The sequence below is a fragment of the Hemitrygon akajei genome, chromosome 19 (genome assembly GCF_048418815.1).
Source record: "Hemitrygon akajei chromosome 19, sHemAka1.3, whole genome shotgun sequence".
NCBI classification, from domain to species: domain Eukaryota; kingdom Metazoa; phylum Chordata; class Chondrichthyes; order Myliobatiformes; family Dasyatidae; genus Hemitrygon; species Hemitrygon akajei.
In genome coordinates, this window is record NC_133142.1 from 54,551,633 (window position 1) to 54,578,403 (window position 26,771).

At 42.3% G+C, this 26,771-nt stretch overlaps 1 protein-coding gene across 3 annotated transcripts in view; it reads left to right on the forward strand.

Annotated features, from left to right (window-relative positions):
- rad54l2 (RAD54 like 2) overlaps positions 1–15,383 on the forward strand; it is a 191,792-nt gene extending 176,409 nt beyond the window's left edge. For 2 of the 3 annotated variants that reach the window (XM_073072525.1, XM_073072526.1), the window contains exons 21-23: positions 2,908–2,997; positions 7,243–7,335; positions 9,632–15,383. In XM_073072525.1, coding sequence (XP_072928626.1) covers positions 2,908–2,997; positions 7,243–7,335; positions 9,632–10,617 — 1,169 coding nt within the window. In that variant the 3' untranslated portion in view covers positions 10,618–15,383. The remainder of the gene's footprint in view (positions 1–2,907; positions 2,998–7,242; positions 7,336–9,631) is intronic. The other variant, XM_073072527.1, reaches the window with a different exon arrangement.
- Positions 15,384–26,771: the final 11,388 nt, after the last annotated feature.

The following is a 26,771-nucleotide window of genomic DNA, read 5'->3' on the forward strand; positions in this document are numbered from 1 at the left end:
TTATTCCCACCAGACTGTCTACTAGAAGTTTATTCCTGCCAGTATTCCCAACATGGAGTATTATCCTGACTATTTCCTCTACAATAACACACACAAAATGCTGATGAACTCAGCAAGTCAGGTAGCATCTATGGAAGCCAGTGAAAAGTCAGTGTTATGAGCCAAGACCTAATGAAGGTCTTGGCCCAAAATGTTGACTATTTATTCCTCTCCATAACTGCTGCCTGAACTGTTATGTTCCTCCAGCATTTTGTGCGTGCTACTGTGGATTTCCAGCATCTGCAGAATCTCCTGTGGTTATGATTTTTTTCTTTTACAGTAGTGATTTATTGTGGGTGGGGATTAGTGATAATCACACTTTCTGATGGAGAATATAGACCCTGGCAAAGTCCCAAATATTGACTCAGCCCACTCCTTATGACATCAGGAGGACCAAGGCAGTGGTGTGAGAATACACAGGATGCTCCCCTTCATTAAAATTACTGAAGCAAAAAGGAAGTTTTACAAATTGGCAAACAGAATTGAAACTGCTCTTACTTAATTACTGGATTCGAAAGGGACCTATTAGGGATTAGAAAGTTGAGCTGTATTTGAAGTAGAGACAGGATGTGATTAAAGCTTTCAGTGAATATTTTGAAACTCTTTTCACAAGAACGGAGGATGATGTCAGTGTCATAATTAAGTCAAATATTAACTAATGGTTGATAGAAATATGTAAATTAGGAAATATTAAAGTGTTTATCATTCTTGAAGATAGATAAATTGCCAGACTCAGATGAATTATATCCCTGGTTATTGTTTTTTAAAAATCTAGGGAACAAAGCTTCAATCCTCTCTAGCTGCTGGGGTGTGCAAGGTGATTTGAAGACTGCTAAGTACTGTAGAAAATGTTCAAAGTAAATTTATTATCAAAGTATGTATATACTTTGTATATACATCATATACAACACTGAGATTCATTTTCTTGTGGGTATACACAGAAATGTTTTAAGAAACACAATAGAATCAATAAAAGACCACACCCAACTGGACAGACAAACAACCAATGTGCAAAAGACAACAAACTATGCAAATACAATATAAAAAATAATGATGATAAAATAAATCAGTAAGCAGGCAATAAATATAAAAAACGAGATGAAGAGTCCTTGAAAGTGAGTACATAAGTTGTGGGAACAATTTGGTAATGGGAGAATGAAGTTAAGTGAAGTTATCCCTTCTGGTTCAAGACCCTGATGGTTGAGGGGTAATAACTGTTGCTGAACTTGATGGTGGAGGTCCTTGATGATGGATGCTGCTTTCCTGCAATAGCCCTCCTTGTAGATCTACTCAGTGGGTGGGGAAGGCTTTATCTGTGATCGACTGGACCGTGTCCATGAATTTTTGTAGGCTTTTCTGTTCAAGCATATTGCTGTTTCCATAACAGCTGTGATGTAACCAGTCGATATACTCTCCATCACACATCTATAGAAGCTTATCAAAGCTTTAGATGTCATGCTTAATCTTTGCTAATTTCTAAGGAAGTAAAGGTGCTGTCATGCTTTCTTGTAATTGCACTTAGGTGTTGGACCCAGGACGGGCCCTCTGAAATGATAACAACGAGGAATTCTATCATTTTTTTTTATGGAGCAAGATGTAAACCAAGCAATTACAAATCAGTTAATTAACTTTGGTGGGCAAGGACATTACACTGGAACTGAACTCAGCAGTAGATGAGTCACAGCTTGAGTAATGGCAAGCTGTTCTTCACAATACAGGAAGGATATGAACGTGCAAGGAAGGATTCAGAGTTCTATGAAGATGCTGCCAGAAATAGAGAATTGTAGCTATGACAATAGATAGGCAAGGGTTGTCTTCATTGAAATAGTAAAGGCTAATTGAGTTATATAAATTTGAAGTGCTTAAATAGAATAACTACGAGGAATATGTTCCTTTAGCAGGGCCAGAAACAAGAGGAACAGATTAAAATTACAATATATTATACTGTGAGCAATTAGCATTTATGGGGAAAGAGTTTGCTGATTGCACTAGAATTACTCACAAAATACACCAAAAACTAATCAAATATATCTGCACTCACCATCACAAGAAGTGCTAGCTCTTCAGAGAATGTTGTTGCTGATCAACTGTTCTGCCCCTGTACATAAACATAAAAGAACTAAAAATGTCTTTAAACATATATTTTTAGTTTTGAAAAGCATTATCAAACTGATTAACATTTTTGGAATTATAGAGCACTACAGCTCAGAAGTAGGTCATTCCGGCCATCTAGTTCTTGCTGAACTATTATTCTGCCAAGTCCCATCACCGTGCATCAAGAGCACAGCCTTCCATACTCCTCCCATTTATGTATATACATATATATATATATATATATATATATATATATATAAAATCCAAATTTCCCTTAAATATTGTAATCAAACTCGCATCCAAAGCCTCCACTGACAGTTCATAACACACTCTCACAACCCACTGAGAGAAGTTGTTGCCCTTTAATATTTTATCTTTCACTGTCTAGTTCTAGTCTCACTCAGCCTTAATGGAAATAGCCTTCTTGTATTTCCCCTATCAGTACATCTCATAATTTTGTATACCTCTATTAAATTCATATTAATTTCTGCTGGATGCATGACAATTACGCCTGCATAAATACTAGACGTGTACTGTAATTGGCAGGGGAGTGGAGAAGGATTTTTTCTACCCCAAAGGTGGTAGGGAGCTGGAAACTCCTGGAAGTGGGTTAGCAGTGGTAACCATTACCAGATTTAATCAGTGCTTGAATGGTGGGTAACTTAGGCCTATTTCAACTGATGTAGATACAGTAGGACAAGTGGGCAAACACCTGTATCATGAATTCAGTACAAGTTCAGCATTAGTGATTTATTTTCTCCAATCTCTTTACAGATATCATTATTCCTGGAACAAATACATCAACTGATGTCCAAGCGAGAATCAATGCTGGGGAAAGCATCCATGTTATTAGGGGAAGCAAAGGTAGTTCTCTCTGTGGAAGCAATTTGTTTCTAACCTATCACTTTCCTGCTCATGTTCCTTTTCATAAGACCATAAGACAGAGGAGCAGAATTAGGCCACCTAGCCCATCGAATCTGCTTCACCAGTCATCGTGGCTGATTTATTATCCCTCAGCTCTTAGTCTTTTCCTGTAACCTTTCATGCCCTTTATCAACCTCCGCTTTAAATATACTCAATGACTTGGCCTCCACAGCCGTCAGTGGCAACGAATTTCACAGATTCACCACCCTCTCGCTGAAGGAATTCCTCCTTAACTCTGTTCAAAATGGATGTACCTTTATTCTGAGGCTCACCCACTGTGGGAAATATCCTTTCCATATCCACTCTATCTAGACCTTTCAACGTTTGATAGCTTTCAATGAGATTCCCCCTCATTCCTCTAAATTCCAGTGAGTACAGGCCCAGAGCCATCAAACGTTCCTCATTTGTTAACCCTTTCATTCCTGGCATCATTCTCATGAACCTCCTCTGGGCCCTCTCCAATGCCAGCACATCCTTTCTGTTTTAGGGTCCAAACTACTCTCAATACTCCCAAATATGGTCTGTCAATTCCTTTTAAAGCCTCAACGTTACATTTTGCTCTTGTATTCTAGACCTCTCGAAATGAATGTTAGTATTGCAGTTGCCTTCCTTACCACTGACTCAACCTGCAAGGTAACCTCTAGGGAATCCTGCACAAGGACTCCCAAGTCCTTTTGCACCTCTGATTTCTGAATTTTCTCCACTTAAAAATAGTCTACACCTTTATTCTTTCTACCAAAGTACATGACCATACGCTTTCCTATGCGTTATTCCATCTGCTGTCCATCCCTTCTTCAGACTCTCTGTTTCTGCAACGCTACCTCTCCACTTATCTTCGTTTCATCTGCAAACTTGACAGTAAAGCTATCATTCTGTCATCCAAATTGTTGATGTATAACGTGAAAGAAGCAGTTCCAATATTGACTGGTCACTGACAGCCAACCAGAACAGGCCCCCTTTATTCCCATTTCTTGTCTCCTGCCAGTCAGCCTAGTTTCCATCTTTGCTAGTATCTTTTCTGTACTACCATGGCACTTGTTAAGCAGCCTAATGTGCATGTACCTTATCAAAGGCCTTCTGATAATTAAACAATATCCTCTGACTCTTCTTTGTCTATCCTGTCTGTTATTTCCTTAAAGAATTCCAACAGATTTGTCAGGCAAGATAACCCCTTAAGGAAACCATGCTGACTTTGGCCTACTTTATCATACACCTCCAAGTATCCCGAAACCTCACCCTTAGTAACGTATTAATTGAGATGCAGTGCAGAATAAGCCCTTTGAGCCACACCATGCAGCAATCTCCCAATTTAATCCTAGCCTAATCATGGTACAGCTTACAATGAACAATTAATCTACAAACCGCTACATGTTTGAACTGTGGGAGGAAACCAGAGCAGAGAACGTATAAACTCCTTACAGGCAGCAGGGGAAATTGAACTCATCTGTACTGTAAAATGTTGTGCTAGCCACTACACTACCGTGCTGCCCATCACCTTAGACACTGCTGAAGTCAGTCTAACTGGTCTAGTCTATAATTTACTTTCTTCTGCCTCCCTCCCTTCCAAAAGAGTGGAGCGACATTAGAAATTTTAAAATCCTCCAGAACCATTCCATGATCTAGTGGTTCTTGAAAGATCATTACTAATGCTTCCACAATCTCTTCAGTTACCTCTTTCAGAACCCTGGGACGTAGTTCTTCTGGTCCAGGTGACTTATCTACCTTCAGCTCCACATGCACCTTCTTAGTGATAGCAACTACACTTACTTCAGCCCCTGATGCTCTTGAATTTCTGGCTTACTGCTGGTGTCTTCCACAGTGAAGACTGATGCAAAATACTTATTAGGTTCATCTGCCATTTCTTTGTCCTCCAATACTACCTCTCCAGTGTCATTTTCCAGCAGACCAATATCCACTCTCGCCTTTTTTCTCTTTAAATATTTGAAAAAATTATCCTATTTGATGTTATTGGCTTTCTTACCTTCATATTTCATCTTTTCTCTCCTTATGGTTTTTTAGTTGCCCTCTGTTGGTTTTTAAAAGCTTCCCAATTCTCTAACTTCCCACTAATTTTTGCTGTATTATACCATACACCTGCTTTTATGCTTCTCTCAGCCTTGGTTGCCTCATCCTCCCTTTAGAATACTTCATCTTTGGGATGTACTTGCGTCTTAATTGCCCCCAGAAACTCCAGCCATTGCTTTCCTGCTGTCTTCCCTGCTAGTGTCCTCTTCCAATCAGTCTTAACCAGTTCCTCTCCCATGCCTCTGTAGTTTCCTTTATTTCACTGTAAGGATCTTACATCTGACTTTATAATCTCCCTCTCAAACTGCAGGGTGAATTTCATCATATCTTGGTTTCTGATGGTTCCTTTACCTTAAACTCCCTAATCAATTCTGGTTCACTACACAACACCCAATCCAGAATTGTTTTTCCCCAAGTGGGCTCAACCACAAGCTGTTCTAAAAAGCCATCTTGTAGGCATTCAGCAACATCCCAGTCTTGGGATCCAGCATCAACCTGATTTTCTCAAGCTACCTGCATATTGAAATCCCCATCTCTATCGTAACATGGCCCTTATTACATGCCTTTTCAATTTCCCATTGGTATTTATATCCCACATTCTGACTACTGTTTGGAGTCCCGTACATAACTCCTATCAGTCTTTTTACCCTTACATTCCTTAATTCTATCCACAAGGATTCTACATCATCTCATCCTATGTCACCTCTTTCTTCCGACAGAGACACCCAGTCCCTTCTGCCTACCTGCCTTTCAAAGTTTTCAATTACTAAATTTACAGGTTGGAGTATTACCAAAGATCAAATGAGATTAAACAGAAGCAGCATCCCTAACTGAAGTGGCATAAAAGATATAATAATGCAATTTCAAAGAACAGCTTTGATGTGATCCTAGGTGATCTAGTTATTACTTGTCCCTTAATTAGACACTAAAGTAGATTATTTGTTCTTTGTCATTTTGTTGCTTATGCCCAAGTCATAGCACGCTATAGCACAGAAAGGGTCCTTTGACCCATCTAGTCTGTGCCAAACTATTAATCTGCCTAGTCCCATAACCCTCACCTGGACCATAGCCCTCCATACCACTCCCATCCATTTACTTATCCAAATTCTCTTACATATTGAAATCAAGCTTGCATTCTCTACTTTCGCAGGTAGCTCATTCCATGCTCTCACCACCCTTTGAAGAAGTTCTGTCTCATATTCTTATTAAATATTTCACCTTTCACCTGTGACCTTTAGTTCTAGTCTCACCGAATCACTGTGGGAAAAGCGTGCTTGTATTTACCGAATCTACAGTATACTGCTCATAATTTTGTATACCTCTATCAAACGTTCCCTCATTCTCCTACGCTCCAAGGAACAAAGTCCTAACCTATTCAACCTTTCCCTATAACTCAGGTCCTCAAATCCATGCATTACTCTTGTAAATTTTCTCTGTACTCTTTCAATCTTGTTGATATCTTTTCAATAAGTAGGTGACCAGAACTGCACACCATACTCCAAATTGGTCTCTCCAATGTCTTGTACAACTTCAACATATCATTCTAACACATCGTAGTGTGTTTTTTGAAAAAATGAATAGGCTCATAAGTATTTCCTAAAGCACAATTAGTCCTTAACTTCACAGTCCAAAGATGGCATCTTCAATAGAGAGTGTTTCCTGTTAATGGTGCTGAAGTGTCAGCCTGAATTTTGTGTGGTTGATTTTACAACTTTCCAAATCCCGTGAGCGTTACAAGTGTACTAAAAGCAGGAAGTCCAGATGCAAGTGGCAAATGAGGCTCAACATGACTACAACTCATGTTCTCAGCATTATTTACTTACTTGTATTTACTCAGTCTTTTGCACATTGGTTGTTTGTCCGTCGTTCTTTAAGTGTAGTTCTACATTAATTTCCTTGTTCTACTGTAAATGCCTACAAGAATATGAATCTCAGGGTTGCATATGGTGACATATATGTACTTTGATAATAAATTTACTTTGAACTTCCTGAGCTTTGAACTGAGACCAAGAAAGACTAGAGGCACCAACTTGCCATTATCGGCATAGTCCTTGATTTTAGTTTATTTCACAGAAGCAAATTTCCAAAATCTTGAAGATGTGCTGAAGTAATTTTGATTGTTTGCTTCTTAAACTACTCCAGTGCCTTCCTTTCTCTTAGGGATGTACATTCGCACATGTGATGGAAGGATTTTTGCAGTGCGCATGGGCAATAAACCTAAGGTCACAGAGGGAAACCATGCAGTGGCATCTGGTGAGTATCTCTGGACCCAGCTGAGTAAACCACCTAATGGCCTGTCAAGCTCAGAATTGAAAGGATACGTGCACACTCACCCAACCAAAGAGCGGCGACGTACCTGGGGTCACAATGACGTTAACGAGTCTGTACTATTGGGACAAATATATGGGCTTCTTTGAGTAACGAGGCTTGATGTTTACAGTAGAGGAGACTACAGATGCTGGAATTTTGAGCAACAAACTCAGTGGATCAGGCAGCATCTATGGAGGGTAATGCACAGTTCACATAAATGGTTGCTACTCCAAAAGGGAGACTGTCAATTTCCCTCCATTGATGCAGCCTGACACACTGAGATTCCTCCAGCATCTCTGTCAGTTGCTCTTGGTCTGTACAGCCTTGTCTCTAATTCAACCAGCGTGGCTCAGGTTTGGCTATTGTCATCAAAATTAGAAAGAAAACTAATTTTATTAGTTTTCATAAATGAAAGGCTGATAAGCTCTGGTTCTGAATGTGAGAAGAAGACAGGAACCCTGAGGTGAGCTCCATTTTTTCACAGCTGGGAAGGGATATTTGAATTCGGTGACAAGGAAAATAATGTTGGGAATGGTTCAGTTCAGAGGAGAACAGAACATAAAACAATGCAGCACAGTAGAGGCCTTTTGGCCCATCATGTGCCCATCTAAGAATTTCCTAAATGTCCCTAATGGGTCTGTCTCTATCACCACCCTGGCAGGGAGTCCCATACACCTAACATTCTCTGTATTAAAAAAATCCTACCTCTGACATCATCCCTATACTTCGCTCCTGGCACTTTAAATTCATGCCCCTTCATATTAGCCATTGCTGCCTTGGGAAAAAGTCTCTGGCTATCCACTCGATTTATGCTTCATATTATTTTGTACAACCTCTATCAAGTCACTTCTTATCCTCCTTCACTCCAAAGAGAAAAGCCCTCGCTTGCTCAACCTATCCTCATAAAACATGCTCTCTAATCCAGGCAGATTCCTGGTAAATCTCATCTGCACCCTCTCTAAGGCTTCCACCTGCTTCCTATAATAAGGTGACCAGAAATGAACACATTACTCCAAGTGTGGCAATTTGCCCATTGAGTCATCTGGCAGATAGAATGAAGCATTGTTTTAATTGAAGGCACTTCATGTAGTTGTTAAGGAAGATTTTAGGGACTTTTTAATTTGGGGAGCATGGAGTATTTGTTCTATTTACAAAATACAGGTGACTTTCAAGACATTCTTTGCTACTTTTCAATCAGGAGTGCAATTGCTGTTTTAACAAATTGCCAATAAGGACACAAGAAGTTCCTACAAAACATTGTGACAGTTTATGGTTTGTTGGAAACAAAGAGCACAGATGTAAGGATTGGTAATATGGAGCAAGGCTGGAGGAATTTGAGAGACTTCAGAACTGGATTTGTCAATTGTCATTGTGCATTGGAACTGTGAACAGGTGGGAGAGTGAGGTGAATGTGGATAAAGATGGGTGGAGAGGGAGCAAATGGAGATTAATGAGGAACGAGGGTTCACCAGGATGCTGTCTGGATTAGAGGGCACGTGCTGTAAGGAGAAGTTGAACAAACTGGAGTTGTTTTCTCTGGCGTGATATGGGCTGAGGGGAGACAAAAGTTACCAGGAGTGAAATGTCTTGTACGAGAGAATATGCATTTAAGGTGAGCGGGGATGTTCAAAGGAGATGTGCAGAGCAAGTTTTTTCCCCCACAGTCTGTGCTGCTGTGGGTGGTGGTGGTGCTGGAGACAGATTTGAGTATGTAATGAATGGATGGGTATGGACCACATGCAAGCAGAAAGGATTAGTTTAGTTCTGTGTCATTAGCTTAATTAGTTTGGCATAATATTGTGGGCCTGTTCCAAAGAGTCTTCAACCCGGGTGCAGTCTAAACGATTCAGAATATTACAGCACGGTACAGGCCTTTCAGCAATGATGTTGTGCCAATAATTTAACCTTCTGAAGATCAGTCTAACACTTTCTTCCTGCATTGCTCTTTATTTTTCTATCATCCATGTGCCCAACTAAATGCTTCTTAATATATCTGCTTCTACCACCACCCCGGCAGGGCATTCTTGTGTTTTGTTTTAAAAAAAAACCTTTGACATCCCCCTATACTCCTTCTAATGACGTTAAAATTTTGCCCTCTTGTATTAGCCATTTCCATCCTGGGAAGAAGTCACTGGCTGTCCTCTCTATCTATGTGTCTTATCATCTTTTACAGTGAGGAGCAGTCTTTAAACTGAATTGTTTTGACCAGTTCTGCTTTTTTTTGTTTGATTCTTTCCAGGCTCCCAGGGAGTTGCCCTTAATGTAACCGGCCACAAAGGTCATAGCTCCTCCTCCCCAGATCAGTCGCAGAAGGGTCTTTCCCCAGAAGAGATTGCACGGCCTCTTTCCCCGGACAGCCCAGAGATAATAAGCGAACTCCAGCGCTACGCCGAGGCAGCTGCCGCCAGAGAGTCTGGAGACCGGCCTGGGACCGTCACCAACGCGCAGAGCAATCACCCCAAACTGAGACCAGCCCAGCCCTCGGAGCAGCTGCTGGCTGTCAGCAGCCCCGCCTCGGCCCGCCCTGCGGCCTTGAACATGCCACCTGCGAGCCGCTATGCTGACTGGAGCGCTGCTGCATTTGGGTCTGACGTGAAGGGTGGCAAGCGGAAGTCTTTCTCGCCTTCTCTGGAGGACCGCACCTGGAAGCAAAGGCACTCGATGCCGGTGCAGAGCTACTCCTTCCCCACTGGGTTTAACCTTTCATCTGTCGGCCTGAGCCCTGAGATACCTGGCCTGCCTGGTAATTGCCCGACTCTCTTGAACCCCCTGTATGGCGCAGGGAGCCCCTACTACACTCTGCCCGGCTTGCTGGGGGACACGCGGCTGATGTTCCCCATGACTACTGACCCGCGTCTTGCTGCTAGCACCTCCGGCCCTACCGCCCCTACCTCAGCGACCGGTGCCGCAGTGCCCTTTATGCTCAGCCCGACCTCAGCGGTGCCTGGGGGCCTCCTTCCTGGCCTCCCTCACCCCTTCACCCAGACTCCGCTGAATGAGCCCCGCATGTTCGCTCCGTATCCTGTACCCCTACTCACCAACAGTCTGCCAGCCAGCGCAGACCAACCCAGCAGAGTCTTTATGCCGCCTTCGTCATCTTCCGGCTACTCAGCTCAGGAGCTCCTCGGCACCACGGCTGCACCAATGGACCCGCCTCCGGGGCTGGACGCCACGGGCAATTCCGATGACGATGTCATTGAAGTCACAAGCAGTAACTTGGGGTGACCAACCCAGAAAGGACAAGGCTGTTATCCAAATCTTTTTAAAGTAAATAAGTAAATAAACGTGTCACTCTCCCGAATTTTATGGCCGACGACCACCATATTGTAAATGTTGCTTTTTTAGATTTTTTTTAAATTATTGGCCAAGTTTTTCATATTTTTTAAATAAAACTTTGCGCTGGATTTTTTTTTTCTGTTTCTTTCCTGGAAGAAGTTTTTGCCTGTGCATGAGAAAATCTGGTATGAACAGAGAAGTGCAGTTGTTTTCTGTGGGCGAGTTTGTTTAAAGAGGCAAAGCAATATTTAATTGGTTAAAGGGAAGAGTTTTTTTTAAAAGGGACTTTCACAGGTGAAAGGCAGTGTCACGTAAATTTGATAACACATTCATCGACCCTTCTGTGTTTTAAAGCTTTGATATGAGTGTATCTGCCCTGCGAGCAGTGCATATTTTCAGCAAGCAAGTAATGGGAGGAAGAAAATCATCAGTATTAAGTTGGAATGGTACCGCTGGATTGGAGGAGCTGTTTCCTCAGATTACGAATGAGAATTCCATGGTTTGGGGAGATGGTGAGGCAGCAGGCTGTGACTGGACAGAATTTGTTCAAAGAGTTGACTGGATACTAGCCCTTGAGGGCTAAGTGGAGGAATGCATCAGGCAGTGCGAAACTGAGCCAAGTAGATGAGATCCTAACAGGCTCTGTGCCTAATCTACAGGGCCAAATGGCCTCTTGCAGTTGTTTCAGCCCCTTGGATCTGAAAGGAGGGTAAAAAATGGCTTTCCTGCCTCACATTCCCGGTTCTGAGTCAGTCAAAAACCCGTGCAAAACATGACGGGGAGAAAACTCGGAAGTGTGGAGAATTATCTGAGAGGACCATGTCTGCTACGTTTTAATCTGAAAACCTGTAGAGGGATCTTTTGCTGTTCCCTAAATGTGGAAGATGGCACTGAGTTTGATCTCAGACATCTTGTTTGAGTTCTGTGGGTTACCATGAACCAGATCTTGTCCCTACAGAAATGTTAAAGTTGAAATTCAAAAGTACTTTGGATACTTGATCTTATCTCAGATTGGATTTATGTAGTGCTGTTAACTGTTTGGCAAAGTTCCTCCTTGGCTGTAAAGGGGGTGGACACTTGTGTTAAAGCACTGCTGTTGATGTTTAATGCAGAATATTTGTTTTACCAGCACTGGTACAGCAGGAGGAATGTATGAACTGTGACTCAGTAGGATATCTGTAGTGAATTGCGTCATCTGGGTCAAGTTCAGACAATTCCTGAAATACAGAAGTATTAAACAAGACAACTTTTAGAAATTTCAATTTGAGGTTTGGTTTAAAATTTAAAGCCAACTTTGGTATTGCTTCTTTTTTCCTTGGGAGTACATTACACCTTTAACTTATTTATGAACTTGGGTATTTATTATCACAAGCATAACTAAAGTGCATATGTTTTGGAAGGAAATGGAAACAGAGCTGATAATTCTGACCAAAGTTCAGCTGACATTTGGACCAACGTAGACCAAAAATATTCTGGCTCCAGGGGTTAAAACATGATGCAACGGATAAGAGTTGACCATGTTGGAATCATCTACCACTAGTCTTGACCCAGTTCAAGATCTGGAGGGGGATCTGATTAACCAACAGTTTATCTTAAATTTAAGATATTTTTGTATATTTCTACAGTGCCATAGCTTTCATTCCTTAGATTAATGGCTCTAAATGCTACTGATTACAGTTTACTGTTGTTTGGTACACTTTCACCTGGGTTATGTCTTGCTAGTTTCAGCCATAACTCAGTGCTTGTACTTCTCAGAGAAGTTAATGAGAGATGACATGGGGGAAATTTGCGGCTGTAGTTGATATTGTGTAGCCCACTCAAAACTAAATAAATGACTATACACAGTGCCCCTTTGTAGTGACTTAGACTGCAAATTGGAAGCCTAACTTCATTGAACCCCCTATTTTAACCTGGATTTTAGTTCAAAGCGTTTTCTCCTTCACATTTTTTTCATTCAGAAGAATTCTGCCTCCCTCATCCCCCCCCCCCGACTCTAATTCACAGTATATGCCACAGACATGGTGTGCGCACTAGTAGCAGTCAATTCCCTACTTAATTGGCATTTATCAATAAGTGACCTGCGATGACCATAGGAAGAATATTTGACAATGAGCTGTAACACTAAACTTTGATTTAGTTGGTAATTACTTTCAGCACATGCAAGACTTTTGAGCGAGATAATCCAAATTAATGTTTTAAAAAATCATCTGAATGGGTTAGTCCTAGGCAGTGACTGAAACCTTGCACTGGCCAAGGTACATTCTTGCGATGTAGTGGGACTTGAGACAAGTGACTTTGCACTGTTGTGCACAGCCTGGAAACTGACTGAATTTAAAAATAACATTGTTTATGCTGACCTTGACCCTCCACTTCTAAAATTTACCATTTACACACTGCCATTAAAGCAGAGGTGACTTGGAAATTGGCCCATGCACCAATTCTGCCCCGGTTGTTCAGTTTCCACAGTAATCTCTCTTCTTACAACCACGGCATTCACAGTCCCTCTTTTCTGCCAGATAACTGAACCACGGTCCTATGAAACTAAGTCTGCTTTCTGAATGTGAGCACTCAGGATAAATGTATCTGTTGCTGTTCTTTGAAACAACTCTAAACAATTTACCAGTAGGATCAAAGGAGCCAGAATGTGGTTTGATCTAATGGTGTATCATTCTGATCTGCACTGAAGCTAACTTCAAATAGGTATTTATTTTTGTCTTTATTAATTTTCCATAAATCCCAAGACACCTACCTAGAACGAATTGCCATATGAGATAAATATTAATTGATAGAAGCCTTAGAAACATTAGCTATGCAAGTTTTGATTTTAAAAATATTTTTTGTTAAGGCATATCACAAATATGAGTAAGGGGCCTTTAATAAGTTGTCAAATCATTAGAGAAGGCATCACCATCTGTCGGCCAGAAGTAGTAAAGTTATCAACTTTCCAAAGACTTGAAAGGTTTTACCTTCTCTCTGGCCCCCCTGTAACTATTGTATCCTGTGTTGTGAGACGAAAAATGGAAACATTGGCAGTGGAGAGTGGGTGAAAGTGAATCATTTTGTATTCCTGACAGTCACGTGACACACCCAATTTTGTTAAACTGATAGCTAAATATGGTTCAGGTTTTCTAGAGACCGAGAAACCCGTCATGATTTGGTTCTGGCTGATCTTTCATTTTAGCAGCCAGTGCACTGAGTTCTGAGTGTATTCATTTGTTCTGATGTCAGATGATACTTAATCTTTTCATTATTTTGACATAGTGCGAGTAACTTTTTGTATGTGCAATCGTGTAATTCATGATGAGCACATGTTTCTGAACATACTCTGCCTTCATCATTAAAACTATTGTTATCCCATTATACTGTTCAAGTTGATCTGTCACAGATAATCTGTAGAGTATATCAAAAGCACATGGTCAGGAGGTGAATTTTGGAGATGTGAATGTGGACTGTTGTATCTAGAACTCTGTGTGTGTGTGTGTGTGTGTGTGTGTGTGTGTGTGTGTGTGTGTGTGTGTGTGTGTGTGTGTGTGTGTGTGTGTGTGTGTGTGTGTGTGTGGTGTGTAAGAGAGAGCGAGAGAGAAAGACTTCTCATGTCATTCACAGGAAGCTTGCCTGTCCTGAGAGTATGCGCCTGCAGTTCTCTGCTACTATGGAAACTAGTTGTCCTTTGTAATAGCTACATTCTATGATCATCCAGTATGGTCATGTGTGTCAAATCCAGTTACTGAGTTACTTGACTAGTGGCACCTTGTTACATCCTCACGGGGTAACTAACTCCTGAACGGCATCATTCCCTTTCTGGACTGTGTAACTCCACTGCAGGTTGTGTGTTAGGAAGTTATTCATACAGGCATTTTCTGAGCTCAGTGTGAGGCAAATACTGCAGACTATTAGGTGAGCCTTGGGTAGATGGCGGTATGTAAATATCATTATCTCCTCACACTTGTAGGTGCTGCCGCAGGAAATGGTGACATCCCAGAGTATGTGTTAAGTATGTGTTACTTATTCCTGGTCCATACTGTTCTAGTGTTTCATTGTTAAATGGTTGGGTGTATTGCATCTATTTGACAAATAAGGGTGTGGACAAGAGCCCTGCCTGTTTGTTTCCTTTCTTTATTGAATGTGGAAATAGGTCTGGCTGCATTGTATTCAAATGTTACCATTGGGAATTAAGGGAGTCTACGCTGCTAACCACTTTACTGGAAACTACTGTCCATGTATGAGCAATGGGTACAAAGTAAAAAAGATTTCTTCTATTAATGAGTGCAATGGTACCGTTGCTACACCAGGCAGGCCTGTGTATGGTGCCTTGTGGTTTTGCCCCATGCCAGGAGATAAAACTGCAAGTCGATTCACTTTTTCTCCATCTCTTCCACTGACCACACACCCAGAAAATGAATTGAAAACCAATTTTGTTGTTTTTAAATTGAGACCATTTTTTGTAATTAAATGTTACCAATCTGTAAACTGCCTATGGACTTCTTGTTCTGTTTTTTTAAAATTGGGGAAAAAAAGAAAAATAAAGTCTAGAGCCTATTGTGTTTTGGTAGAGATATCCTTTACCTAAGTGTCTGTGTGAGAATGTTCCTAAGTAAATTGTGTACTTCGCTGCATAATTCATGGTAAACACACCACTTATTTTTGTCAGGAAATTTCTGCTTGTAGTTTCATCTTTATAGTGTGCGTATAAAATAAACATCCAGTTTTCAATATCTGTATCTTGGGCCATTGATAATTTTGTGCAGAAGCATAATTAAAAATGAGAACACACTGAGTTCTTCAGGTATGTGTTGTTCAGTTTCAGTCAGAACTGGCCCTCTGTCCTCATCTAAAGGACTATGTGGTGGCTGCTCAGGTATCAGCCTTCCCATGTTGAACAAAGTTACACACAGGCATATTCCATTAAGGGAATCCACCCTACATCCCAGATTAAGTCCCATGGCAATCAGCAAGCGGCGAAGAAGACAGGATTGTGAGGTCTGGAAGCCCACACTGCATGTGGATCCTCAACTGGCCTCTTCAGCTACCTGAAGTCTCACCAACAGAATCCCCTTGGAAGAGCATCACACTCAACTGGATGGTTCACACTTCATCAAAGATGACTTGTTTATCCCGAATGTCTCTCAGCTGAGTTCCATCAAACATCTTGGAGACTCCACTGTCCATGGGCCACATTTGCTCCAGTCAGATAATGCCCTAATTTTAAAAACACTCATCTTTAGGCACAATTTCTAGCTGTTCAGTAGTCCAGAGCGCCCTTGAGATTATTGTGCTGTGCTGTTTAATTTGTGATCTAATTTATCCCTGATTTTCTTACCCCCCCCCCCCCCACCCCCCCACTGGGCCCCAAGTTTCTGAGTTTGTACTGAACCCTGCAAGGTATTTGTTCCACTAGGTACCGAACACCTTTGATCAGAGAATGTGAATGCAGACATACAGTACAATACAGTTTTCTCCCTCCTGGCCCAATGTTTTATGTTGCTTTGATTTGTTAGGAAGCTTTTAATTATAAATTATCCAGTGTAATTTTGCACTGCATCAGTGAAAACATCTGTTTTCTGTAGAAGCTACATTCAGTCATCTGCTCATTAATGCAAATATCTAAGCAGCCAATCATATGGCAGCAACTCCATGAATAAAAGCACGCAGACATAGTCAACAAGTTCAGTTGCTGTTCAGACCAAACATCAGAATAGGGAAAAAATATAATCTAAATGACTTTAACAGTAGAATGATTGTTGGTAGCAGATGGGTGGTTTGAGATACTGTTGATTTCCTGGGGTTTATGAACAACGGTCTCTAGAATTTACAAAGAAAGGTACGAAGAACAAAAAAAAGTCCAGTGAACAGCAGTTCAGTGGTGAAAACACCTTGTTAGTGAGAGAGGTCGGAGGAGAATGGCCAGACTAGTTCAAGCTGACAGGAAGAAGACGCTCTCTTGAAATAACCATGCATTACAACTGGCAACAGAAGCAGAAGATCACAAACAACATGCAATTTACCAATTTATTTGGTACAGGAGGTGTCTAATAAAGTGGCCACTAAGTAGAGAGAGAGAGTCCCTCTTTTGGTCAGAGATGACCAATGAGTCATTGCAAGCCATCACAGTAAAACGTGAAGAGTAAGCTGTTGCCCATGCAGGAGGCTACCCTTCCCCTCGCATCTGATGAATCCAAAGTAATGGCAGAGCCAAATAAAGTTTGGCACCAGTGACGTCACACGAGTTGCTAGTCAACGTAGAAGTGACTTAAGGACTTGAGCTCTGTGTGTTTCTTCGGGCTTTATGCCCAAAGCCTTGAGTAGGTATAACCACAAAGCAGGGAAGGTTTGACATCATAGTTTTCCTTCTTCTAGATAAGCTGCTAACCACAGTGACAAGCCTTCATCGTCCTGATGCAACTGGTTTTAAGGCACCAGTAACCTGCCTTTTCCTATGTGAAGAAACTGTTCCACCGCTTAGTAGCAAAGGCACACGTGACGGTCAGGAGCCAGACGGTTGTTGGAGGCTGTCTGAGACGCACACTATTGGGAGCTTGGCCCCATTAACAACCCCTCCCCCACCCCCGGCTTATGACAACCTTAAGGAACCCATTGAGTTAGAATGTGGCTACGCAGGAGGTTAAAGCTTCATAACTTAATGTCCAAATAATTATGGAAATGTGCACCCATGTGATGTTTGGGTTTGTGAGCTGCTTTTAACCACTGTTAAATGCAGTGTCCTCTATAACCACGGTTGTACTCTAGGCAGCAGATATCCTCTGATAGCTCAACCAAATGGATGTGTTTTAATTGAACTGGGAACAGTGATCCTAGCAAGCTTTAGTTGTGGCATTTCATACAGTTGCAGCAGAGACAGTTGAGAATCTGAATCCTGCCTCCCTCCATGTTCAAGGTAAGTTTACTATCTAAGTACATATATGTCACCAAATACAACCCTGAGATTCATTTTCTTGCAGACATAATAAATTGATAATAGAATAAACATTACAGACTGCACCAATGTGCAAAAGACAAACTGTGCAAATACAAAAGGAAATAAATAAGCAATAAATATCAAGAATATCAGATGTTAGAGTCCTTGAAAGTGAGTCCATAGGTCGTTGGAAAATTTCAGCGATGGGGCAAGTAAAGTTGAATGAAGTTATTGCCTTTGGTTCAAGAGCCTGATGGCTGAGGGATAATAACTCTTCCTGAAACTGGAGGTGTGAGTTCTGAGGCTCCTGTATCCTGATTCTGATAGCAGCAGCGAGAAGAGGGTATGACCTTGGTGGTGGGGATCCCTGATGATGGATGCTGTTCCTGTGTCAACATTCCATGTAGATGTGCTCACTAGTGGGGAGGACTTTACCCGTGCTGGACTGGGCTGTATTCACCACTTTTTGTAGGGTTTTCCATTCAAGAGCATTGGTGTTTCCATATGAGGTGGTGATACAGCCAGTCAATATACTCTCCACTAAACATCAATGGAAGGTTTGTCAAAGTTTTAGATGTCATAACAATCTTCACAAACTCCTAAGGAAGGAAAGACACTGCAGTGTTTTCTTTGTAATTGCGCCTAGGTGTTGGGCCTAGTAATTGCAGGTCCTCTGAAATGGTAACACCACTAGTCACCAGCACCAAATCCAAAAAGAATCCCTTTATTCCCATTCTTTGCCTCCTGCCAATCAGGCAATCCTCCACACATGCTCTTATATTTCTTCTAATACCCTGGGCTCTTGTTTACCAGCCTCGGGTGCGGCACCTTGCCAAAGGCCTCTTGAGAATCCAAGTATGCACCATTCACCGATCCTCCTTTTTCTATCCTCCTTGCTTTTCTTCAAAGAATTATAACAAGATTTGTCAGGCAAGGTTTTCCCTTAAGGAAACCATGTAGACTTCGACATTTTTTTTGTCATGTGCCTCCAAGTACCCTGGAACTACATCCTCTGCAATCGACTCCCAACATCTTCTTAACCACTGAGGTCAGGCTAATCGGCCTATGATTTCTTCTCTTCTGCCTCCCTCCCTTTTTGAAGAGTAGAGTGACATTTGGAATTTTCCAGTCCTCCCTAACCATACTAGAATTCTATTGATTCTAAAAATATCATTACTAATGCTTCCACAATCTCTTCAGCTACCTCTTTGAAATCCCTGGGGCATATTCCATCAGGTCCTGTTCGCTCATCTACCCTCAGACCTTTCAGTTTCCCAAGCACCATCTCACTAGTAAAAGCAACTGCACTCACTTCTGCCCATTGACACTCACGAACTTCCGGTATACTAGTGTCTTCCTCAGTGAAGACACATGCAAAGTACTGATTAAGTTTGTCCGCCATTATCTTGTCCCCCACTACTATCTCTCCAGTGGTCCCATAACTACTCCCGCCTCTCTTTCACTCTTTATATAACTTTTGGTATTATTTTTGATATTATTGATAACTTACTTTTATGTTTCATCTTCCCCCCCACCACCCAATGGTTTGCTTTACTTGCCTTCTGTTGGTTTTTAAGATTTCCCAATCCTCTAACTTCCCACTAATTTTTGCCCTAATATATGCCCTCTCATTAGCTTTTATGTTGGCTTTGACTTCCCTTGTCAACCACAGATGCACCATCCTGCCTTTAGCTTCCTCTTTGAGGTGTAACTATCCTGCAGATTCCAAATTGCTCCCAGAAACTCCAGTTCTGGCTGCTTTGCCATCATCCCTGCTAGTGTCCCCTTACAATTAATTTGGGCCAGCTCCTCTCTCATGCCTCTGTAATTCTCTTTATTCAATGTAGAGTCATAGAGAAGTACAGCACAGAAACAGGCACTTTGGCCCATTGAGTCCATGCCAAATCCATTTAAACTGACTACTCCCATTGACCAGCACCGTCCATCTCCCTGCTATCCATGTACCTATGCAAACTTCTCTTAAATGTTGAAATCAAGCTCGCATGCACTACTTGTGCTGGTAGCTCATTCCACACTCATGACCTTCTGAGTGAAGATGTTTTCCCTCATGTTCCTCTTAAACTTCTCACCTTTCACCTTTAACCCATTACCTCTGGTTATAGTTCTACCCAACCTCAGTGGAAAAAACTGCTTGCATTTACCCTCATCATTTTGTATGCTTCCAACCAATCTCCTCTCGGTCTTCTACGTTCCAAAGAATACAGTCCTAACCTGTTCAATCTTTCCTTATAACTCAGGTCCTCTAGACCTAGCGACACCCTTGTAAATTTTCTCTCCACTCTTTCAATCTTGCTTACATCTTTCCTGTAGGTAGGTAACCAAAACTGCACACTGTGCTCCAAATTAGGCCTCACCAACACCTTATACAATTTCAGTACATTGACTTATCAAGGCCAGTATGTCAAAAGCTTTCTTTACAACCCTATCTACCTGTGATACTATTTTCAACCAATTATGTACCTGTAATCCCAGATCCTTTTGTTCTACCACACTCCTCAGTGTCCCTACCATTCACTGTGTAAAGACCTACCCTGGTTGGCCCTACCAAAGTACAAATCCTCGCACTTGTTGGCATAAAATTCCATCTACTGTCATTTTTCAGTCCATTTTTCCAGCTGATGTAGATCCTTCTGCAAGACATGATAGCCTTCCTCGCTGTCCAGTACACCCCAATCTCGGTATCATCTGCAAATTTGCTGATCCAGTTAACCCCATTATCATCCAAATCATTGATTATAAATGACAAACAACAAAGGATCCAGCACCGATCCCTGCAGCATGCTACTAGTCTCAGATCTCCATTCAGAGAGGCAACCCTCTACTATCACTCTCTGGTGTCCCCCACAAAGCCAATGTTGAATCTAATTTACTACCTCATCCCGAATGCCGAGCGACTGAACCTTCCTGACCAGCCTCCCATGTGGGATCTTGTCAAATGCCTTATTAAAGTCCAGGTAGACAACAACCACTGCCTTGTTTCATCCACTTTCCTGGTAACTTCCTCAAAAAACTCTATAGGATTGGTTAGACATGACCTATCATGCACAAAGTCATGCTGACTGTCCTTAATCAGCCCATGTCTATCCAAATACTTATGTATCCAGTCCCTTGGAATGTCTTCCAATAACTTTCCCACAACTGATGTCAGATTCAACAATCTATAATTCCCTGGTTTCTGTTTGGAGCCTTTTTTAAACAGTGGAAAAATATTGGCTATCTACCAATTCTCTGATACCTCTCCTGTCACTAAGGATGTTTTAAATATCTCTACTAGGGCCCCAGCAATTTCTGCACTTGCCTCCTGTAGTGTCCAAGGGAACATCTTGTCAGGCCCTGGGCATATATCTAACCTGATTTGCCTCAGGGTTGCCAACACCTCCTCCTCTGTAATCTGTACAGGGTCCATGAAGTTGATGCCACTTTGCCTCACTTCTATGGACTCTGTGTCCAACTCCCGAATAAATACAGATGCAAAGAATGCATTTAACATCTCCCCATCTGTTTTGGCTCCACACATGAATTACCAATCTGATCTTCCAGAGGACCAATTTTATCCCTCGTAACCCTTTTCCTCTTAACATTCCTGACGAATCCCTTTGATTGCTAGAGCAACTTCATGCTTTCTTAGACTTCCTGATTTATTTCTTAAGTGTTCTCTTGCATTTCTTATACTCCAGAAACATCTTACTTGTTCCTATCTGCCTACACTTGCTATGCGCCTCCTTTTTTCTCTTAACCAGGGTTTCAATATCTCTTGAAAACCAAGGTTCCCTGCACTTGTTATCTTTACCTTTTATTCTGACAGATGAATACAAGCTATATACTATCAAAATTTCATTTTTGAAGGCCTCCCACTTTCCAAGTACACCTTTTCCAGAGAACAACCTGTCCCAATCCACTTGCCAGATCATTTCTGATGCTATCAAAATGGCCTTTCTCCAATTTATAGTCTCAACCCACAGACCAGACCTATCTTTTTGCATATTTACTTTGAAACTAATGGCGTTGTGGTCACTGGATGCAGAGTGTTCCCCTACACAAACCGAGTTAGGGAATTGGAGCAGGAGCTGGATGAACTACAGATCATTCGGGAGGCAGAGGCAAAGATAGATAAGAGTTATCGGGAGGTAGTCACACTGAAAAGACAGGAGGTAGGCAAATGGGTGACAGTCAAGAGAGGCAGGGGGAGCAGACAAAGAGAGCAGAGCACCCTGTGGCCGTTCCCATCAAAAATAAGTATACCGTTTTGGATACTGTTGGTGGGGATGACCTACCAGGAACAAGTTGCAGTGGTCCTGTCTCTGGCACTGAGGTTGGACCCTCGACTAGGAAGGGGAGGAGGGAAGAGAAGAGAGCGGTAGTGATAGGGGATTCTATAGTCAGGGGGGCAGATAGGAGATTTTGTGGGGAAGATCGGGAGTCTCAGATGGTATGTTGCTTCCCTGGTGCCGGGGTCCGAGACATCTCAGATCGGGTGCAGGTTATTCTCGAGAGGGAGGGCAAGAATCCAGATGTTGTGGTCCATGTAGGGACCAATGACATGGGTAGGATGAGTGAGGGGGTCCTGCGTAGGAAGTTCACGGAGTTAGGTGTGAAGCTGAAGAGCAGGACCTCCAGGGTAACAATCTCAGGATTGCTACCTGTGCCACGTGCGAATGAGGCAAGGAACAGAAGGATTATAAAGATTAATACATGGCTGAGAGGATGGTGCAGGAGGGAGGGCTTCAGGTTTTTAGATAATTGGGCTTTGTTCCAGGGAAGGTGGGATCTATTCCGAAGGGACGGTTTACACCTGAACTGGAGCGGTACTAACATTCTTGCAGGGAAGTTTGCTAGTGCTTCTTGGGGGGGTTTAAACTAAATTTGCAGGGGGCAGGGATCCAGAATGTGAGAGAGGATAGCGAGAGGAAGAATAAAGGACAGGTGGGGACTACACGGTTCCGGAATATTAAGTGTGTAGTAGAGGAAGGTGAGGTGGAACAAGTGATAAGGAGGACACATGTACAGAGGGATGGTCTGACGGAACATGGAGTTAAATGTGCAGAAAGAATAAGTAAATTTAGGAAGGACAACAAAATTCTAGGGGCATATAGCCCGATGGGAGTTCGGGGAGCTTGGTTATGCACAATAGGCAGCGATTCAAACAGAGAGAGGAGAAATGGGCTAAAACTTCTATATCTGAATGCACGAAGTGTCAGAAATAAGGTGGATGAGCTTGAAGCTCAGGTGCGAATGGGTAACTATGATGTTGTTGGGATAACGGAGACATGGTCTGCATCCTAGGGTACTAAAGGAGGTGGCCCTGGAAATTGCGGATGCATTGGTAATCATTTTTCAATGTTCCTTAGATTCAGGATCAGTTCCTGAGGATTGGAGAATGGCTAATGTTATCCCACTTTTTAAGAAAGGAGGGAGGGAGAAAACAGAGAACTATTGACCTGTCAGCCTGGCATCGGTGGTGGGGAAGAATGCTAGAGTCCATTATTAAAGATGAAATAGTGGCATATCTAGATAGCAGTGATAGGATTGGGCTGAGCCAGCATGGATTTACCAAGGGTAAATCATGCTTGACTAATCTGTTGGAGTTTTTCAAGGATGTAACCAGGAAGTTAGACGGGGGAGATCCAGTGGATGTAGTGTACCTCGATTTTCGGAGGGCATTTGATAAGGTCCCACATAGGAGATTGGTGGGTAAAATCAAAGCTCATGGCATTGGGGGGAAGACATTGACATGGATAGAAAACTGGTTGGCAGATAGAAAGCAAAGGGTAGTGGTGAATGGGTGTTTCTCGGAATGGCAGGTGGTGACTAGTGGGGTGCCACAGGGCTCGGTATTGGGAACACAGCTGTTTACAATTTACGTCAACGATTTAGATGAAGGCATTGAGAATAACATCAGCAAATTTGCTGATGATACTAAGCTGGGTGGCAGTGTGACATGTGATGAGGATGTTAGGAGAATTCAGGGTGACTTGGATAGGCTGGGTGAGTGGGCAGATGACGTTTAATGTGAATAAGTGTGAGGTTATCCACTTTGGGAGTAAGAACAGGAAGACAGATTATTATCTGAACAGTGTAGAGTTAGGTAAGGGAGAAATACAAAGAGATCTAGGAGTCCTTGTTCATCAGTCACTGAAGGTGAATGAGCAAGTGCAGCAGGCAGTGAAGAAGGCTAATGGAATGTTGGCCTTTATTACAAAGGGAATTAGTACAAGAGCAAGGAAATCCTCTTGCATTTGTACAGAGCCCTGGTGAGACCACACCTGGAGTATTGTGTACAGTTTTGGTCTCCAGGGTTAAGGAAGGACATCCTGGCTGTAGAGGAAGTGCAGCATAGATTCACGAGGTTAATTCCTGGGATGTCTGGACTGTCTTACACAGAGAGGTTAGAGAGACTGGGCTTGTACATGCTGGAATTAAGGAGATTGAGAGGGGATCTGATTGAAACATATAAGATTATTAAGGGATTGGACAAGATAGAGGCAGGAAATATGTTCCAGATGCTGGGAGAGTCCAGTACCAGAGGACATGGTTTGAGAATAAGGGGTAGGTCATTTAGGACAGAGTTAAGGAAAAACTTCTTCTCCCAGAGAGTTGTGGGGGTCTGGAATGCACTGCCTCGGAAGGCAGTGAAGGCCAGTTCTCTGGATGCTTTCAAGGAGGAGCTAGATAGGTATCTTATGGATAGGGGAATCAAGGGATATGGGGACAAGGCAGGAACCGGGTATTGATAGTAGATGATCAGCCATGATCTCAAAATGGCGGTGCAGGCTCGAAGGGCCGAATGGTCTACTTCTGCACCTATTGTCTATTGTCTATTGTCAAACTTCTGTCACCTGTCCTATCTCATTCCAATAGCAGATCCAGTATCACATGCCTTCTCATTGGAACTTATACATACTGATGAAGGAAATTTTGCTGAACACATTTGACAACTCTATCCCATCTAGTCCTTTTACAGTATGAGAGTCCCAGTCAATATGTGTAAAGTTAAAATTACCTACTATAATAACCTTATGTTTCTTGCAACAGTCTGCGATCTCTTTACAAATTTGTTCTCTAAATCCCATGGACTGTTGGGTGGTCTGTAATATAGACCCATTAACATGGTCATACCTTTCTTATTTCTCAGTTCCACCCATAACACCTCACTAATCTTGTTCTCCAGTCTGTTCTGACTGAGAACTGCCGTGACATTTTCCCTGACTAATACCACTCCTCCTCCTTCAATCTCTCTTGCACTGCCATGTCTAAGCAAACGGAACCCCAAAATACTAACCTGCCAGTCCTGCTCCTTCTGCAACCAAGTCTCACTAATGGCTACAACATCATAATTCTGTGTGCTGATCCATGCCCTGAGCTCGTCCTCCTTTCCTGCAATACCCTTAGTTTTGCTACAACAAGTGTATGGGACATTGGAAAAAATGTTGAATTTCCCCATGGGGATGAATAAAGTATCTATCTATCTATCATAGAAAAATACACAGCTCAAGAAACTAGTCATACCATGCTCAGTAGTTTGGTTCCTAAGTTAGTTTCCCATGTGAGGTCTTACCAACATCTCCATGTTTCGTGGTATGTGTGGTTTGAATTTTCCGAGATCCATGATCTCATCAGTCGCATCACCTGCCTAGAAATTTTCATTCATTTGAATCAATGCCTAAACGATCAGATTTTACCAGGCGTGAGGAGTGTTTGTCAATAACTGGTTGCCCTTTTTCAGGTTATATTTTTTACAGCCATTTTATGTGTAGATCCATGGTTGTTCAGCAACTGGCGAACCTCCTATTCCTCTTCCACTGAGTTCAACGTAAATTTATATTCATTAAAGTGTCAATTTCAACCATCATTCCAGCTAGGCTGTTTGGATCTCTTGAACAATCTCCCTCCTCTAATAACAATAACGATGTCAAATACAATCAAATTGCTGGAAATAGACCTTAGGTCAGGCAGCATCTTGAGAGAGAATGTTAATGTCTTGTTTGGTGATCTTTTATCAACCTAAGTGTTCATTCTCTTCCTCACTCCACACCTTCTGCCCGACCTAACTCACTCCTCTATTTTCTATTTCGGATGTCTGGCATTCGTACTGCTGTTTTTTTTCACTATCGAGTCAACACAAACACTTCAGCAGACCAGGCAGTATCTATGGAAAAGAGTAAGTACAGTCGACTTTTCGGGCCGAAACCCTTCAGCAGGACTGAAGGAAAAACAAGCTGAGGAGTAGATTTAAAAGGTGCGGAGAGAGAACCACAAAGTAATAGGTGAAACCAGGCGGGGGAGGGATGAAGTAAAGAGCTGGGAAGTTTTTTTACCCGAGGGTTGGGCTCAGCGAACCCACCCAGAGGTAGAAGCCTGCAGGTCGAAGGGCGAAGTTGATGAACCCGAAGGAATCACAAGGGTCAGTGCGAGTCTGGAGGTTAAGGCTTGAAGATCAAATCTGTAATCAGCGAGTGTCGGGGTCGATATCCAGAAGTCCAGGGGCTGGAGGCCTGTCTCTACGTGTGAGTGGATGGAGAAGGGTATTATTTTGGTGTCGTTGTTGTTGCTCTGTCGAGAACGGTGGGCAGGTTGTGTAGGCGCACACTTGCGGGCTGCCCTCAGCACATTCTTGGACATGTTGGTTGTTAACGCAAAGGACTGATTTCACTGTATGTTTCAAATGTACATGTGATAAATAAATATTGCCGTTGAATCCATCCTGATTTCCATTAATGCAGTCTGTAGTAAAGCTGCATTCACTACAGACATCGGGCAAAAATTCAGAACCCTAGAGAAACAACTCCCTCCATTGTCAATGCAAACTGTACCCTGTGCCTGCACATGGTCTCACCCCCTCCCCCGACCCCATTAAAATGATTACAGTAAATTAACAACACCGATCCATGGCAGATTTCAAACCCTTTTTGTTGCCGCCTTTTTAACTCCAGAGCAAGTTTGGGGGCAACCCTGCCTATCTATCATGACATAGCATGTCCACAATGCTCGGCAGAACATCAGAGCAAAATGAGGCCTCTCCTCCTTCACACCCACCCGCCCGCCCAGCCCCAGGACAGCCTGTCTTCACACCTTCAGCTGACAAGGCTTAAGTTTTATATCAGCTTTGGTCACTGACACAATTCTGTCAGAATTTAATTTAATTGACTTTATTACTTACATCCTTCAT